This window comes from Taudactylus pleione, unplaced genomic scaffold (genome assembly GCF_031769625.1).
Source record: "Taudactylus pleione unplaced genomic scaffold, aTauple2 ptg000556l, whole genome shotgun sequence".
In the NCBI taxonomy this organism is placed as follows: domain Eukaryota; kingdom Metazoa; phylum Chordata; class Amphibia; order Anura; family Myobatrachidae; genus Taudactylus; species Taudactylus pleione.
The window spans coordinates 24,086,646-24,106,519 of record NW_028284958.1 but is presented as its reverse complement, the minus strand read 5'-3'; the positions used below and the strand labels follow the sequence as shown (position 1 = coordinate 24,106,519).

General features: G+C 44.3%; 1 protein-coding gene across 1 annotated transcript in view; it reads right to left on the bottom strand.

Moving 5' to 3' along the window:
• The window catches only part of MAP2K5 (mitogen-activated protein kinase kinase 5), a 105,871-nt gene that overhangs the window by 19,830 nt on the left and 66,167 nt on the right, over window positions 1-19,874 (bottom strand). Inside the window, exons 14-17 of the mRNA XM_088452775.1 lie at window positions 16,873-16,946; window positions 15,406-15,456; window positions 13,714-13,785; window positions 3,801-3,830 (exon numbers count right to left, since the gene is read on the bottom strand). Of these exons, the coding sequence (XP_088308901.1) occupies window positions 3,801-3,830; window positions 13,714-13,785; window positions 15,406-15,456; window positions 16,873-16,946 (227 nt within the window). The remainder of the gene's footprint in view (window positions 1-3,800; window positions 3,831-13,713; window positions 13,786-15,405; window positions 15,457-16,872; window positions 16,947-19,874) is intronic.

The following is a 19,874-nucleotide window of genomic DNA, read 5'->3' as shown; positions in this document are numbered from 1 at the left end:
TGCTAACTAATGTGGATGTACGTAAGGTGTAGGGGACGCCTGCCTCTTGTGCTGCGGTGACAGTGAGATTGCATTCATTTGCATACTTTTGCAACGGACGGGTGCGTGCAAACGCAGCGTTGCGATTCATGCTGAATCAGGCCCTAAATTCATAAAGCTGATCAGGGTAGGAAATAGGTGAAATGTAGACGCTCAGAGAGACTGGTGCCAGAAGACTTAAAGCCTCTCCCAAATAAAATCTTTGCATTACTCACACCATTATCCCCCCGATGATTCCCCCCTGCCGTCATCACTAATTGAGTCATTGAAGGTATAAAATAATGTGGAGAGGTGACTATCTGCCACCACTTAAATCTTTATAGCTATAAGGAAACCTTTAGTGTTTGATCCATTAGATCATTGGATTGTAAATTAAGTTTATTTTCATCCAGTAGCCCAGCTCCAGCGTGTCATGCCAACGTATCTTATCACACAGTGTAGGACATCAATATGAGAGTACAATATAAAATAAACAATCAGATGTTATAAAAGTGGTACCCGAGGCCCTGAACAGAAGAGCTTGCAATCTTACTTACACAATGTAGATCTCTGTACTTTATGGTATCACTCGTATTGCATACCGTGCACCACATTCCAATCCTGGATTTGTCTAACAGTATTCTCTGGGTAGAGCTTATTTTCCCTTCTTGCTAGGGACCTGGAAGTGACGTGAGTGAGGGCGGAAGTGCAGTTCATGCCCATGACGGCCAGATAAACAAGTAAGTTGTCCCCACTTAAACTACAAAGTTGTCCCCTCGCGGGCTCTCTGCACTCACCACGTTTCGGGCTCGGTGGCTCGCCACATGGTTATATTCCCACTCTATGCACACTTGGATGGTAGGGAATGGCGCTGAACACTGGCTGATGAAGTCAGGGTCCTCTCCGTGAAGGGGATTTAGACACTACCGTATTCTCTGTGCAATCTCCTGGCCTCTGTACCCTGCATATCAGTGCTTACATGCAATTATTAATAAAGCAACCTACATACTGCTGCCATGGTTTCAGCATGGTTATTGCCGATGCCTGAATAACCCTACAATTGGTGTTTGGAAACCAAGAGGAGCTCAATAAATACACTTTACGAGAGTCTTGTAGATGCATCCAATTTGTTATTTGTACTGTGCCACTGAGGGCGCCTGGCACACTCGGGCACCGGGAAACCTGATCTCACAGCTCTGGCCTGGGGACGTGCAGCAAAATCTCATACAGCCTGCAGGTGAAACCTCTGTTCCTCCATATGGAGTCAGGAAAATTAACAGCGCAGAGAAGAGTGAGGCAGCAGCAGGGGGCAGGTGGAATGAGGAGGGGGCTACCATTCTTTTTGAAAAGGGGATAGGAAAAAAAAATGTAAAAGAAAAATGAAATTTGGAGATGAAAGGATAGAAGTAATGAATTAATGGGGTGTGAAAACACAAGCAGCTCGGCTGTAACAGGCAATATCCACTCACATATCTGATCAGCTCCTCTCTGGGGTGTATTCATTTCATTTACTGGACGATTTCTAGAATGGAGCCAAACCGCGTTTCTTATTCTTAAAAATACACTTCCTTCATGTTCTTTAAATAACAATAGTCTCTGTATGTGACCTGCTTGTGCTGTGCAATATATGCCTGGGCTAAAACTAGAACTGCTATATCTCTAAATGCTCTAAAACCAGTGGATAAAATCACTCATTAGGGTCTATTTATGAAAGACTGTGACGCTGCCTATCATCGCTTTGCTGCAGTTGTTCTATTTAATAAATAGTCAGAGTAAAATAGCGGCAGGGGAGCCAAACAAAAATAAATGTGATAAATGTGAGGTACACTGGCATTTTCTCTAAGGAAGCTAATATACAAGGAAACACAAACAGCAAAAGGGGAACATAGAGACTTGGTATGATGGCTAGCTGGCAGGATCCCTGGTTGTATGACACCGGGCGAAGTCATTGCAGTGTAGATACTTGAAGTTGCCATCAATAACTCCACATTTTCTGTTACATACTAAAAGTCTATATTTAACAGATATCACAGTGGGGGAATAGGTGAAAGAAAGTGGAATGAAATATGGCATACTGTATTCAACCCCTGAGTATCTCCGTTATCTGAATTATAGCAGTCGCCCCTATGCTCATGATTATATCACACGGTTACAGAAAGTGTCTTTGTGCTTTACCTAAACTTTTCCAAAATTCTAGTGATCATTTGCTTGTTCAATGAAAGTATAATTCCACATTTACATTGGAAATTTTAAGAAGTGCCCCCTCCCTTGTCACTATACAGATTATGGGGGGCCCTATCCTCTGCGTTGATGGGATCCATGATTGCATTGGATGCGCCTGATGGAGATCTTGGTGATTTAGGTCCCAGTGCCATTAGCTCTCACACTGGGTCCACTGGTAGACTATATACAATAATGAGAGCAGGAGGTGAGGCAAACATGCTTGAAGCCTACTTGTAAATCAGGCTCTGGGGGAGTAGGTAAAGATAGACTTATTCTTTAACAGGAGGCAACAAACGTTTGGCTTAGAATGCATAGCTGCCAACATATGAAGTGTCTTAGGATATGGGTTTTAAAAGTGTCACACTAAAACACTAACATGGGACTATCCTTGTCCCCCAACACAGAAGACTTAACATGTCCTGGACGGACACTTACTGAAGGCTAATGGCAGTGTACACTTTTAAACACAGCAAATTTAGTAATACACCCCATAATAATGTTTGCAGACCAAAACACTTAGACACTACAATGGTTTTCTAACAGTGTTACAGGGTGCGATCGCTCTATTAGCATTATAATAGTCTGTTAATAACTGCCCGAGGAGATCTGCCGTCCCTTCCTATAAATAACCAAGCAGAGCCTGGGGCGAGGAGCAGACGCCAGTGTATTCACTCACCAACAGCATGTGATTTTCCCAGGTTGCGGGATCCTCGGATAGGCACACAGTGTCCAGACTCATCTGGTGCTGCATGAGGACCAGAGTCACAAGACTGACAGGTGCAAGTTCACAGGGGCCAATGCCAAAGCTGTTAACACATTCTTTACCAGATACATGAGATACAGCCCAAGACCCATCTATGTACTTATTAGGTTTCTTAAAAGACGTTCTGATTTCTCTATTAAATTGCTAGACCCTGGAAGACCTAAATTTTTTTTTATTAAGGTCCTGTATACTTGGATTATAATAGATCTTGCTGAGTAGAATGTCCCATGTAGCACGTGTCATTATTATCTGCCTGCAGTGGTAGGTGGCATATATATATATATATATATATATATATATATATATATATACTGTCTGCCTTTCCTCTACTGGTAGATCCTTTCATTGCGATCTTTAAGAATGACTTTAATATATGCTGGTCAACAATATATTTCTATTGGTGAAAACGTACCTAACAGTCCATCTTGCACATAACAAGGAGCGCACACAAAGTATCACACCTATAAACCATGCATTGCCAATGTCGGCCCACCAATGGTAGCACTTGACGAGAGAGGTGCATCAGCAGTCCACATGTGTACATCATGAGCCTCCCTGCTCTATCACAGATGAGGGGTTCAAAATGACTGCTTCAATGGCTAACATTACTCAAGTGTATCGCCAAATTTGCTGGATAATAGTTCCTCAAGGCCAGGATTTATATTGCATTATATCTGCTTTGCTGCCAAACAAAGAACATAAGTTGATGTTTAGAATGTAGTGCACCTACAGATACTCTTAGCCTCTAGATCAGAAGGCTTCACTAAAACATAGAAGCAATAAAGGCGCTTCTTACCTGTGGGTAGGGAAAACTTCCAAGTGCTAGCTGCAGAAAATGGGGGAGAAAGAGAAAGACACAGAAGGTAAACATTTTAGGCAGACAATGCTCCCCCCTGGCAGTAGTGACATAAGACCAGTATAAATCCGATTATGTTTTCTTTGGAAAAATAAATAATAAATTGTGGTAATTTGTACCATAAGCAAGCATGCTCTATGTTTACACAATTATACTTTGTACCAATTATCTATTGTGTCTAATGCTGGCCACACACATAGCGATATTTTATCCGATCTGGCCGATTCCGACACATTGGAACAACAGATCGTGTAAAATATGGCCAAATCCTGAGTAAATCGTGAGTCCCCGCTGGTCGCACATCGCATAGTCAGATTTGCCGTGCAGTAGGGCAGATCTGACAATCTAGGACGCGATGCACTGTGAAAGTCTGGATGCAGGAGAGATCGTATGAAGATTGGACACCAAATCGTGTGCAGATCGTGTGGAGAGCTGCCGGGGAGAGTTTCAAAGGAAATCGCACACAAATCGTACACATCGGCTGATCGTGGGCAGATCGCCATGTGTGCGGCCACCTTTAATGATAATAAATTTTACACAAAATACTTTCAAGTAAGTCCCAGTTATGCCACATACACACTAGACGATAAAACTGAATGATAACGATATCGTTCAACAATATATCGTTCATATCGTCCAGTGTGTATGCACAGAACGACAACCATGCTCGCTCCCGTGGGACGATAATGATATCCTCAGGTGGCTGTACATGCAGCTCAAATCGGGGGATATCGTTAACAATGCCATGCTGCCGAACACAGCATGGCCCCACTCCTCCCCCCTTCGTCTTTCTTTGTGGCCAACATCGGTAAGTGTGTATACACTTACCTATGACGTCCCCCCCGCCGTGTCCCGCCGCTGACCATATCGCCAGATACACACATCGTCTAGTGTGTATGCGGCTTAAAACTTACAAGTCATACCCTCTGGAAATATAAGTCATACCCCCTGGTAATACTAACAGGGGCTTTTCTCACCCCTGTGCTGAGCCTATTTTGAAATTTTTTACACTGGAGGACATGAACATGCTAAATCCAACATCAATATCAGTAATCATTTATGCTGTACCCACACAAATTATGCCTTATTATTTTTGTTCAGAAAACTGTGAACAGGACAAATAGCACTAGCTTTATATCTCCCAAACATGGCCCAAAAAGTGTCATGCATATTTTTGTTTTCTAACCACCACTGAGAAATACTTTGTGGTTCTTGCTTTGGCAATAATCCACCTTTCCAAAAGAGCCGAATTTTACAGGTTGGGCTTCATAATAAAACCCAGCAGCAGCATGAAGCACTGGAGGTACTTCTAAGTAAGTTGCCATCTATTTGAACACCTGCAGAGTTTAGGACCAGTGGGGTTTGTCCTTTGCACATGTACAGTATTATCTGGAGGACGATTAGCAATGAAGGTGTTAAGAATTACCTGGTGAAAAGAGTGAGTACATGTTGTAGTGTGCTATAGCACAAAAGTAACCAGTGCCCCCATGCAATGTGGATATTTCAGATAAGCTTTCTGGTAACTCAAACCTTGCCCTTTTTTACCAATCTTGTTTCTTCTCCTTAATTATTAATTTCCAGGGCCATAATTGGCAAAGTATTGGAAATGAGGGTTTGCGGAGAGCACAGTATAACCTTCTCCAGACACAGCCTCCAGACATCGTAGTGTATGAAATGTGCTTTAGATTTAATGAAGCCTTTATGGCATTCTTAATTTTGCCTGTGTGTTTCAGGGAGGGTCACCCAGCAATCAGAGATGAGAGGTGGTTTATAAATGGCCACAGAGAGGGAAGGGGGCGATTTGCTTATGGCCGGCACTGAATTTTCTTAATTAACTCTACTGGTTTAAATGCTTGAAGCTGAACAGTCACAGACAAGGATGGTAGTTCGGGATTCCTCAAGAGGTCGGTGGTTCATAGTTTTTTTTCTATAAACGGACATCGTACTGAAAGGCTCTAATTGCGTCCATTTCTGAGGGTTGGCGGCGTCAGGGAGCCATGCTCCATGTATAATATAGACACACAGAGCGCAGCCCTTGGGAAGCAAAGGGTTAATCACAGCACGCACAGGGCAGGTAACTCAGCTGCGCTTCTCTCATGAAGCTGCAACAGTTCACTGAGTGAGCGATTGCAAGGGGCAGTGGCATAGTAACTGTGAATGGGGCCGAGAGAGCAAGTGAAGGAATTACAAATGAATGTAATCTGATGTGTACAGGCTGCAACTGCAGAGTGTGTCTGGGGGTTTAGAACAAAGCACGAACAGAGAGGGGGGCAAGGAAGCTCCATGTTTAATGTATAACACTATTAGCTGGCAGCGAGCAGAGGCTGAGACCCCTGTGGAGGGGCACCAGAGCCGGGAACACAGACTGATGGGGGAGACGGTGCCCTGACTTGTGGCAGGACACAGCCAGCGTACAAGTGACGGAACACAGAATTATTACAGGTCAGGACAGGGTGTAGGGCACACGGGTGATCTGTGCAAGGAGACTGGCACATCACAGGTTACAGCTAGGAAAGAGCACATCATGTATGGATAATATGGCGGCTGAATACTGGAAGAGTACAACATGGGATCTATGGTGGAGATTCAGGGGGTACAGCAGGTAGAGACGGAAGCAGAAATTCATGTGGTAGTACGTTACATTACATGGAAGAGCTACTAAAATGAAATTCAAAGTGCTAGGAATACACATCCCCCCCCCACAAGATCACCAGATCAGCCAGATCCATGCTAAATACTCAGAAAAAGCTGGATCCATGCTAAGTACACAGAGACACAAGATGAATTTAGTGCCTGATTCAGAGTTGTATGCTTTCAGCATCGTGCTGCGTGTTTGGACGCAGCTGCTGTGCAGTAATATGATAATGCCACAGGAGGCATCTTGTGTTAATAGACGCCTCCTGCCAGCTTCTTTGATGCCCTTCTGCGCCCGAGGATGCAGCATCAGATCACTCTGCATTACCATCGGTTATCTAATGGTCGTTGTTCTCACGCAGCTAAAGCCATTGAAGCTGCATACAAGGACACAGCCACTGGCACCATCTCGCCCCAAAAACGGGGCATACACGCCCCAGTTTTCTAGGACGCTGCCTGACCCCTACCCCATCCTCCAGACGTCCGGGCACTGCGAGCTCGCAGAAGGAGATCCACACATGCGAAGATTTTCAAACATTTGAGTTGTACGGAAAACATCTGAATCAGCCCCTTAGTGTGTATCCAGCCTTTTCTGTATCTTTAGAACGACAAGATCTAAATGTGTGTAAATTCAGGGTAGACCCGGCCTTCTCTGTATATTTAGTATGGATCCAGCATTTACCCTCTTCCACATAAGGTTGTTCACTATCAGTGGAGTCCTTTTATGTATGTATGTATGTATCAAAAACAATTTTCCTTTGAGGGCAGCACCCAAAGAGATGAGTGTGTAAGATCAAATTAAATAAATAACATATGAAATCTTAACATCTATTATTAATTATATTAAATCTAATGTCACTGCAAAACATGTTCTATAATGTGAGAATTCTGTGTATCCAAACTGTACGGATTCTTGTTTAAAAGCCTTGCTCTCCTCAGCCCACCCTGCTGGAATAAGCCTAGCCCCCACTCGCACTGTAACCTAATGTTGTTGCTGTAATTGCCTTATTTATCTTGTGGCTCTCACACAAGCTGTGTGTGCATTGGCTGCCTGAGTTTGATGCATGGAGGTCCCAGTCGGGCCTGAGTGGACCTTCGCTTACACTTCACAGACGTCCTGCAGCCCCCCAACTCCACGTCCCTGTGCAGCCGCTGGATAAATCATTGCTGAGTTTTACTCCAGCAAAGTTTGGCTGCGGCTTGAGCACCAGCTTCTGAATCGCTGGAGCACAGGGCCAGAACATGCACTAATTACGGAAGTTCTGGTCAGTGAGTGATGGATAGCCCTCCTCAAGGCAGCCACAGCATTCTCAGCACTAGTGACAGGGGAGGAGGGAGATATTCTGCTAGCAACTATTAATTCACAGCCAGAGGTGCTGCTAGTTAATTGTGCACCTAAACTGCCCCCAAAAGCAACACCTAGTAGGGTCAGCAAATGTCATCCAGCTCCCCTGCCCCTAAGTGGCTGACTGCACTTTGCTTAGTCCGTCATGGAGATATTGCAGTGTATTGTGCAGCACGTTATTCACTGACATTTAGTTTAATTAAAATGAGAACTAATTTTAGTTAACACTAGGCAAATGAAATGCACAGTAACAGGAACCAGTGACGAATTTCTGGTCAACTAGTCTTTAGGTAGAAAATGAGCAGAAGTACTAGATACAAACAGAGAGCAGTGAGCCTTATGCAGCTGGTGATACTGGAGAACCTCTTGCCCTCTCCCAGGATGTATGCATCTATATACCGCCAATGGTGGCTGCTGTCTGTATATACAGTACAGGCTGATCCCCACCATATATACCGTGCATACAGGCCCCTGTAGGTATATACTGAACAGACTCTCTGTATATACCGCACAGGCAGATCACCTCTGTATATTTACCGCACAGGCAGGCCCCTCTCTGTATACAGTACATCCAGGAAGTATTCACAGCGCTTCACTTTTTCCACATTTTGTTATGTTACAGCCTTATTCCAAAATGGAATAAATTAATTTTGTCCTCAAAATTCTACACACAATACCCCATTAATTACAACGTGTAAATGTTTTTTTGCGATTTCTGCAAATTTAATAAAAAAAAACCTAAGAAATCACATCTACATAAGTATTCACAGCCTTTGTTCAGTAATTTGTTGATGCACCCTTGGCAGCAATTGCAGCCTCAAGTCTTTTTGAATATGATGCCACAAGCTTGGCACACCTATCTTTGGGCAGTTTCGCCCATTCCTCTTTGCAGCACCTCTCAAGCTCCATCAGGTTGGATGGGAAGCGTCGGTGCACAGCCATTTTCAGATCTCTCCAGAGATGGTCAATCGGATTCAAGTCTGGGCTCTGGCTGAGCCACTCAAGGACATTCAGAGTTGTCCTGAAGCTACTCCTTTGATATCTTGGCTGTGTGCTTAGGGTCTTTGTCCTGCTGAAAGATGAACCGTTGCCCCAGTCTGAGGTCAAGAGCGCTCTGGAGTAGGTTTCATCCAGGATGTCTCTGCACATTGCTGCATTCATCTTTCTCTCTATCCTGACTAGTCTCCCAGTCCCTGCCACTGAAAAACATCCCCACAGCATGATGCTGCCACCACCATGCTTCACTGTAGGGATTGTATTGGCCTGGTGATGAGCGGTGGCTGGTTCCTCCAAACATAACGCCTGACATTCACGCCAAAGAGTTCAATCTTTGTCTCATCAGACCAGAGAATTTTGTTTCTCCAGACGGGCTGCCATGTGCTTTTTACTAAGGAGTGGCTTCTGTCTGGCCACTCTACCATACAGGCCTGATTGGTGGATTGCTGCAGAGATGGCTGTCCTTCTGGAAGTTCTCCTCTCTCAACAGAGGAATGCTGAAGCTCTGACAGAGTGACCATCAGGTTCTTGGTCACCTCCCTGACTAGGGCCCTTCTCCCACGATCGCTCAGTTTAGACGGTTGGCCAACTCTAGGAAGCGTCCTGGTGGTTCCAAACTTCTTCCATTTATGGATGATGGAGGCCACTGTGCTCATTGGGACCTTCAAAGCAGCAGATATTTTTCTGTACCCGTCCCCAGATTTGTGCCTCAAGACAATCCTGTCTCTGAGGTCTACAGGCAATTCCTTGGACTTCATGCTTGGTTTGTGCTCTGACATGCACTGTCAAGTGTGGGACCTTATATAGACAGGTGTATGCCTTTCAAAATCATATCCAATCAACTGAATTTACCACAGGTAGACTTCAATTAAGCTGTAGGAATATCTTAAGGATGATCAGTGGAAACAGGATGCACCTGAGCTCAATTTTGAGCTTCATGGCAAAGGCTGTGAATACTTATGTACATGTGATTTCTTAGTTTTTTTTTATTTTTTTAAATTAAATTTGCAAAAATATAAAAAAAAACTTTTTACAGTTCATCATTATGGGGTACTGTGTGTAGAATTTGGAGGACAAAATTGAATTTACTCCATTTTGGAATAAGGCTTTAAGATAACAAAATGTGGAAAAAGTGAAGCGCTGTGAATACTTTCTGGATGCACTGTATATCGCACATACAGGCCCCTCTATGTATATACCACACAGGCAGGCCCCTCTATGTATATACCGCACAGGCAGGCCCCACTCTGTATATACTGCACAGGCAGGCCCCTCTCTGTATATACCGCACAGGCAGGCCCCTCTCTGTATATACCGCACAGGCAGGCCCCTCTCTGTATATACCGCACAGGCAGGCCCCTCTCTGTATGTATCGCACAGGCAGGCACCTCTCTGTATATACCGGACAGGCAGATCTTCTCCGTATATACCGCACAGACAGGCCCCTCTCTGTATATACTCCACAGGCAGACCCTCTCTGTATATACAAACAGGAAGGCCCTGTCTTTATATACCGCACAGGCAGATCCCCTCTGTATATAACGCACTGGCAGGCCTCTGTCTGTATATACCATACAGGCAGATCCCCTCGGTATAGACCGCTTAGGCAGGCCCCTGTCTGTATATACCACACAGGCAGACCCTTCTCTGTATATACCGCACAGGCAGGCAGGCAGTGCTTCAACAACAAAGTGTCACCCAAATGCTCAGTATGTCATTAGCAATTAGCGGACAGTGAGGCTACAGTGCTAGAATACTGACAGCTGCAGAAGGCGATGGTGGTAAGTGCAATCTAATGTTGGACTGCCTTCACTACTAGTGACAACTAATATGGCCAGGCAGATCATCCCTGTATATATCATGCAGGCAGGCCCCTCTCTGTATATACCGCGCAGACAGATCACCTCCGTATATACCGCGCAGGCAGGCCCCTATATGTATAAACCATGCAGGCAGACTCCACTCTGTATATACCACACAGGCAGATTGTTTACGTATTAAACTGCACAGGCAGGCCTATCTGTATATACACAACACCGGCAGATCCTCTACGTAAATACCGCGCAGGCAGGCCCCTCTCTGAATATACCGCATAAGCAGTCCCTGTCTGTATATACTGCACAGGCAGACTCTCTCCGTATTATACAATGCAAGCAGGCCCTTGTCTGTATATACCATACAGGCAGATCCCCTCCATATAGACCACTCAGACAGGCCCCTCTCTGTATATACTGCACAGGCAGGCACCTCTCTGTATATACTGCACAGGCAGGCACCTCTCTGTATATACTGCATAGGCAGGCCCCTCTCTGCATATACAGCGCAGAGAGGCCCCTCTCTGTAAATACAGCGCAGACAGGCCCCTCTCTGTATATACTGCAAAGGCAGGCCCTTCTCTGTATATACCGCACAGGCAGGCCCCTCTCTGTATATACCGCATAGGCATGCCCCTCTCTGTATATACCGCACAGGCAGGCCCCTCTCTGTAAATACAGCGCAGACAGGCCCCTCTCTGTATATACCGCACAGGCAGGCCCCTCTCTGTATATACCACACAGGCAGGCCCCTCTCTGTATATACCGCACAGGCAGGCCCCTCTCTGTATATACCGCACAGGCAGGCCCCTCTCTGTATATACCGCACAGGCAGGCCCCTCTCTGTATATACCGCACAGGCAGGCCCCTCTCTGTATATACCGCACAGGCAGGCCCCTCTCTGTATATACCGCACAGGCAGGCCCCTCTCTGTATATACCGCACAGGCAGGCCCCTCTCTGTATATACCGCACAGGCAGGCCCCTCTCTGTATATACCGCACAGGCAGGCCCCTCTCTGTATATACCGCACAGGCAGGCCCCTCTCTGTATATACCGCACAGGCCTGTTAGGGAGTATAGCGGGGATAGGGTTAGGTTTGGGGAGGGGGGGGAGACAGATTAGGGTTAGGCACCCCCAGGGAGAGATTAGGGATAGGCACCCCCCCAGGAGGGCTAGGTTTAGGGAGCGGTAAGAGTGGGTTAGGGTTAGGCACTAGGGAGGGAGGTTAGGATTAGGCACCACTAAGGGAGCGTTAGGATGGGGGGGGGGGAGTTGGGACCTCCTGTCGGAATTTGAACCAGCGGCTATTTCAATCCCATTCCTTACAATGTAACGTATGTAAGTGTGTAAATCACTATACTGCAGGGGGACTTTGAGAAAACATGTTTAACACTCTATACAAAGTACAAGGATTTGTCTCTGTCAGCTTTTTTTCTATACGCCCTAGTGTGAGTCACTATGAGCAAGTCCTCATCATTGTTTTGGGGCTCTTTTATTCCATTTGGACTACTTCGGGACGGACGATGGGCCTGATTCAGAGATGGACGCTAATGCAGCCGCGATCACAGCCGTTCTCTCAATAGCGCTTGCGGAAATATGCAAATGCTAATCTCAGCTTTATCTTTGTGCTTCACTGTGTGATGGAGACGTCCACTTCCAGTCTGTGTGGTCTGTGCAATTGTGATGGAGCTTGTATACACTCCAACATCAGTCGCACCATCGACATTTGCAGTAGCCTAGGGACCACTCTAGTTACTCTCCTCAATTCCAACTAAACATGGCCTCTAAAGCCTCTGATTTGTACAACAGCGTTCCCAGACATGCCTGTGATACTCCCATAACACGTCCATGAAATGGCCCCTTTTTGCAATCACTTTTAGGCCCTCTACCAGTCTCCACCCTGAAATGCCCAGGCATCGCAAACCCCTTTGCAAAAATTAGCGAGCCCGTATGAAACTGCAAATGACATTGGACACTTGGGTTTGCTGTGTGCAGAAGCAAAAACATCAGACAACTGCGTACAACATTGACATTGCATCTATTTCTGAATCAGGTGCAATGTACTAAATCTCTCTGTCAGCTACCCTATCCCTCAAGGTTTGGACATTTTGATTGACACATGGTTTTCAGAACAAAGTGTTGTCACTTAAATCTCATACACACTAGACAATAAATTGAACAATATGGATGATAACGCTATCGTTCATGGCATTCAATATCGTCCAGTGTGTATGCACATTATCGTTAACGATGCACAATGTCTTTCATCGTCCGAACTTGCAGGACAACCTGATGATATCGTCAGGCACTACAAGTTCAAGGTTGTGGCAGGTGAAGTCACTGAACGATATCATTCCCGACACTGAGCCCGGCACTTCAAGGCCAAACACTTAACGATATCGCTCATGGAGCAAATTGTTAAGCGTGTATAAGCCCTTACTAGTACTTGCAATTTGGGAAATTTCAGCATTAGTAAAATCAGTAAGTTATAAAGAAATGGATCAGGTAACTAATATACTATAGGACTCAAGTTCCAATATATACAGGGCAGTTTCTTATATCTACCTGTACCAGTATACACAGTCTGTACCTTACTGTAGAAACAGAGCCATGTAAGTGGTTAGAGTACACAGATTGCAGGGGTGCTGTGATCTGCACAAGCAGCCATACTGTATAACCACATCATTCCTCTCACATTCTATTTATTCCTGTGCTTGACTTCTGCTTATTTAAAATGTTACCTTTACATTGTGATAATGAAGCAATGACTTCCCTTGGTAGGGCAAGCTGTATATAAATAGAGTTATTACTATTACCATCACTGTCAGCGCTCCAGGGATCGGGCTTCACAATATATGAAATTATTATTTTACATCCAACTAGAGCTCCGTCCATTCCCTCTGCAGGATGTGCAAAGCATTTCTACACTCCGTAGTATCGCTCTCATACTGAGAAGGGTTATGAAGCGCTAATGAGAAACCCGTGCTTTTCCCGTTTCTATGCTCTATAAGCAGGTGCATGCATATGAGCTATAAGTATGCAAGAGATCCATTTATTCTCACCTCCATGAATGAGATTCCCAAGCTCCAAACATCGGAGTGAATGCCGTATTGTTCGCCTGCAATCCGTTCCGGCTAAAGATAAAACAATACTTTCAATGTGTGTGGTTGTAGAATGGAACGTTTCTTTTAATTATATATAACAGTGGGTCATATAGTAAAAGTTTGTTTAGGAAAAAAAAAAAAGGGTTACACGATTAGGTTATTGGTGACTTAGGCTCCTGACTGTTATGCGGTCAAGGTCTGAGCTCACTCTCTGTGTCCAGGTCAGCAGAGTGTAAGAGTAAGATAGGAGCGCACCCCTGACACCGATTCATGCTGTGCTCCTAATGCACCTGGCTGCCTCCAACTGCCTCTCACAGCCTCATAACCCCGAGGCCTCTGCACAAGGAAACAAACTCAGGAATTAGTGCCAGCTGAGTGTGTTCTGTGTGGGTATCCAGGTCAGTGCTTGTTAGAGGAAAGAACAGTAAATAAGAATCAGAACTTGGGACCCTAATGTGTTGATCATCCCAGTGTTCCCTGTTGCCTGCTCTACTATGAGAATTCAGGAGAAGTCTCTTCCATAAAATGCTGCGACATATGTCGCTGTTGTAATTAAGCCCATTTACAGAAGGGGTACTAAATAGTGCTAGTGGTGTCTCAATGAAGTGCAATTATGGGGTTAAACATAGGCTATGCTTTATAACAAAGAGGATATAGGACAGAGATGTCCTCTCTCCTGGATCTAATCCACTGTTGAATTAGCAGATGGATGTTCCCCTTCATCTGCCAATCTGTTTAATGCACACCTGGGATCTGCCTTCATGCCATCAAAAGGACCCTCCATTTAATTACTGTCCCACTGAATGTGTGGGCTACTGTAGATCAGTTACATTTAACCCCTTGAAGGAAACAGGTGACTACTGTGTAATAGAATGTCCTGAAATGGCTAATAGAAGCACTCAGGACAATTCTAAAGGTGCGTACACACTGGGCGATAAAGTGGACGACTGAACGATATCGTTATCGTTCAGTCGTCCACTTTATCGTCCATTTTTAAGCCCAAAAAGATGAACGATGACGACGACGCGCGTTCCCGCGGGTCGTTCGTCATCATCGTTCATCGGGCTGACATGCAGGCCAACCTGACGATGTCGTCAGGTTGCTGCATGTCAGGGAATGGGGGAGAGAGCCCGGCGCTGAACGATATCGTTAATGATATCGTTCAGCGGCTGTGCTCAATGTCATGAACGACATTGAGCACAGCCTGCCGGGGACACACTAGACGATATCGCTCAGGGAGCATATCATCTAGTGTGTATGCACCTTAAGTTACAGAAAGGTTTTGTCTGTTCTTAGGGGCAACCCACTATGAGAGGCATGGTGATAACATCTGTTGATTACAATGAAACGAGGTTACAAAGGGAGGAATTCAATTCAGCGCTATGGACTCGATTTTGCCTTTGCAGAACGGCAAATCCCGACCATCGACATCACAAGTTTTGCCTCGCACCCCATAGAGGTGTAAAAGAAAACTTGCAATGACGCCATTACAGTAACTGCCCGATATGTGCATGGCCGGGCATCTTGGCAATACCCAGCGGCACATCAAATGCAAATGAATTCCCCTTAATGTGTTTATGGTTTAATCAAACATTCCATAGAAAGTGCTATTATTTCGTATGTAACTACACTAAAGGACCTGTGACTCACCGCCATGTAAGCGTTTGTGCCCACGTAGGTCTTGGCAATAGAATTCACCAACTAGAAAAAAAAGAAATAGGGAACGATGGTGTTAAACAGACAAATACATAAAACGGGCAATTATTTCTCATTTAATCCACCCATCAAACAAAAGGAGAAGAGAATAGAGAGAAGATATAAAAGACAGAATAAAAAATATATAGAGTGCTTTTATCTGCAGGCATTAAACACAAGATGATTACACTTATGGCTTTCTCTCCAACTTGTAAACTACACGAGTGCTAGCGATGTAGGAACTCCCCATTCAGGCAAACCACGGCCTGTTATATGGACTGTCAGCATTCTCTCTGGTACTGTGTGCTGTTTGGTAGGACGTCAAGGATAATAATCACACGTACAAATATTCAGAGGTTGTAAGTGCTTAAACTCCAAACTACTGGTGTTATCAATACACAGTAGCATAGTATATTGTGCTTTGTAGGGTGTACATAATCACTGCCCTGAATGTTTTGAGCACAGTGAAGACACACAGAGAAAACCTGAGGTTAACACTTGAGACACAGAAATAGATATAAGCCTGTAGCCACAATATGTAACAAACAATACACAGTAGCATAGTATATTGTGCTTTGTAGGGTGTACATAATCACTGCCCTGAATGTTTTGAGGTTAACACTTGAGACACAGAAATAGATATAAGCTTGTAGCCACAATATGTAACAAACAATACACTAAAATAAGAGAGAGAGCAGACACCACCACATGTGAGTCAGAACTACTCCTTCAGGCTGATATGATGGACAGAATACTATGGTGAATGAAGAGAAGGCAATGTTCTGCAGATACGGATAGACGCACACATACTGTGCAGGAGAGTAGCGCAGACACCGCTAGAAACACACAATACCATAAGCCTGTATGAGTGAGGCTGGCAGTGCAGCAGGTGGGGCCAAACTGAATAGCTGCTGGCCCCCTGAGTCTTACGGTCTCTAGCCGAGTAAGGGGGAGTGAAGGGGCCTATTCAAAGTAACATGACAGGAAGGTCAGGGGTCAACCTGATGGGTGCTCTCAGGGGAGGTTTAGAGATGGAAATTAATTACAATTTGGGGGGGGAGGGTCTTGCCCAGACCTCACAGTCTTTGTTTTGCTCAACATTCATTTTTATTAATTATTATTATTTTTGATAACAGTCTCCCCTGGAAGCCTCCCCCAACCTCATTCTTTTGTGCGGACAGAACCGATCTTCTCCTAACTCCCCAGAATGCATATTAATGAGGCCGCAGTCCCATTAGTAATTACCACATCATCTGTTACTCGCTTTAACCCCTCACCTGCTGGAGGGACCTGCAGTGTCCGTTGGCACCTACCATGGGTGATGAGTAAATGACAAGATGCAGGTACTCACCATCTACAATGGGGAGAATGGGGAGTGGGGGAGGGATGTCTCAGGTCACTAGTGTACAGGTGGTGACTTACCTGTATACTAACACCAAAGTCACACAGCTTCACTTGTCCACGTGTGTTCACCAGCATATTGGAAGGTTTGACATCTAAAACAAAACACATATCTTTGATTATCATGTTGATTACACATAACACTGTGCATACTAGAAATCAAGATCCCATTATAAATCACCATAATGTTATTCATTCAAATTAAAATACATGATGGAGACTGGTTCCTGTAAAATATAAATCTGGTGTTATTAGACCAAATAAAGTTATCAGAACTTCGGTATAAAATGTACTTGGGTAGCCTGTATACAATTTTCCTGCTCAGTGTATATAATATACAGTACAAAATACATACTTTTGTTGTCAGTGTCTCTTTAAGCATTGACAGACCAGTCGCCTGTACATAGGTGACATATTAGCGGTTCCTGATGACCTCCTAGGCTGTCCATTCCTCTTACACTATGCGTGGAATACATCAATTGTTTTTTATGAGAATGCCTTAGGGTGCATACAGACCTGTACGATATCGGCCCGATTTGGCTAAATCGGAACGACAAATCGGGCATATATATATATCGTGCAGTGTGAATGCCCAATTTGCGCGTACCAGCGGTCGCATGTGATATCGTGCGATTGGCTGTGCTGCACAGTCAATCATACAAAATCGCATGTGAGCCTGTACAAGTTAATGAAGGACGGAGAAGTGATTGTTCTGACTTTCATTACATCTTTCAAGTGTGTACCGGCAATCATGCGATGTCCAGGGTGAAGGCAAATCGCCCTGAACATCGGCACGATTGCCGGTCGTTTAGGTGTGTAGCCAGCCTTACACCTTGTAGAGCAAATGCCCATAAAAGAGTTCTGCTTATAAAGGCAGACTTTCTGATGTAGGAATGTTTACATTTTATTTTGCTCAATTGCATTGCAAGTTTATTTAGAACATGTAAATGCATTTTCTCACCAAATAACCGAATCCACATAGAAAAGCCAACCACATGGGGGTCACCAAGCAGTAAGTAGAGTTTAAAAGTTCTAGATGTTTTCAAACAAACTTCTGGGGGAAGTCAGAAATGAACATACTGGTATTTTGTCATGAATGTTCTCATGCAGTGGCTCATTTTCTGCATATACCATAAGCAATGGGTGAAACACACTCTTATGTGTAACAGAAGACAATTATTGTTGGCACTTGTCCTCCTCATCACCACTAGGAATCTGTGTGCTACTTCTGCTGTGTACAGGGAAGTCCTATCTATACACTTTCCCACTGGCTGGATCAGGGCTAGAAGTGTGAATATTACAGCAATCCTGTGTGTAAAAATATCAGATTTTTATTTTTACATATTATTAACCCGGAATAGCAGGAGCACCACAAAAAAGCTTAATGAAAACCAGTCACTTTAATATTTAAAAATATACAGCAAAGATAGGAATGTCTATTATTGTTGCAGTGCCCTGGTTATATTCTGCCCAAATGAGACATTTAAAGTCATTCTTGGCAAAATATTTTTAGCAAATAATAGGAAAGTGGAGGATTTTCCCAAAAGACTACAAATACATATCAGTACACACAGGCCTCCAATGTATTCATTAGAGGAATTGTAACAAGTCTGTGTTTGCTTTAATCAGAAATCTTAAAAATAAAACAAACTAGAATTCATAGTAAAATTATGTGTTTGGGAGTTTGTTTTAAACAAGAGGCATGAAATGGAAACCCCTCCTTATTCTTTCCACTTTAAATAGTTATGGGGGTATCCAATTAGCCGCGATAACGATAAGTTTTCACTGTCTAAAACTTTTCACACTCATCGCATGAATTTGCCGCTTGCGCGCTCCCGTTTATCGTGCAATTCAATTACAAAACCGGCGATAACACATTTGCACGATAATTCTTGCAGGGAGTACAGGTGAAAATCAGCCTGTACCCCAAAAAAAAGGTAAACTAATATTGGGTAACAGTATAGAAGTATTTTATTGGCCATAATCAACAGGTTTGAAGTTCTTAAATTGTGTCAAATATATGCATTTTTCTATAGAAGTAAAAAAAAATATAGAAATACATTTTTGGGGGGGCCAAAAGGTAATGCTCTAGTTAAATTAGGGGAACATAAAATGGGGGTAATTATATTTTTGAGTCATTTTAGGGCACTTTTAATTTTTTTTTTAATATACACCTGCTGCAATGTAATGCAATGCAATGTTTAAAACGGGATGTAGTTATGAGACCAGTGGCTTCTCAATCCCGACAGCGTAATCCCATCAAGGGATTTAACATAGGCGTCAAAATACTGACGCCTATGTTAATTCTGACGTCGGAATGCCAGTCCGATCGTCCTCTCTGCCGGGGATGGGGGGGGGTTAGGTTTAGGGACCCCCGAGGGAGACTTAGGGTTAGGTACCCTCACTCCAGGGAAGGTTAGGGTTAGTGCACTAGGGGGGAGGTTAGGGTTAGGAACCCCCCGGGTTAGGTTTATGGTGTGGGGAGGGGGGGGGCTAGGTTTAGGGACCCCCGGGGAAGATTTAGGATTAGGCACCCCCCCTGGGGAAGGTTAGGGTTAGGCTAGGGGAAGGGGGGGTTAGGATTAGGCACCCATGGGGGGAGGTTAGGGTTAGGCACTAGGGGGGAAGGTTAGGGTTTGGCACCCCTAAGGGAGGGAGGAGGGGAAGGTTAGCATACTTACCACCGGGCGTCGGGATCTTCACCTGTCGGCCTGTCACTGTCGGAATTTGAACCAGCAGCACTTGAGCCGCCGGTATTTCAATCCCATAAACAATTCAATTTAAAATACCTGCCTCATCCATACAGTCCCCCAAAATACCTAACCCACTACTTTGAATCCATTTTCCTGCACTTATTACACTTTCACCCCAAATAAGCCAATTAAAAAATATTTTTGCCTAATTAGTCATTAAGGGGGGTGTCCCAGGGGTTCTGCACCAAGTCCCAACATTTTAGACCAAAAATGGGGATTTTGCACAACTTTTCACCTACTCAGAGATGGTGAAAACTAATTTGCGATTAT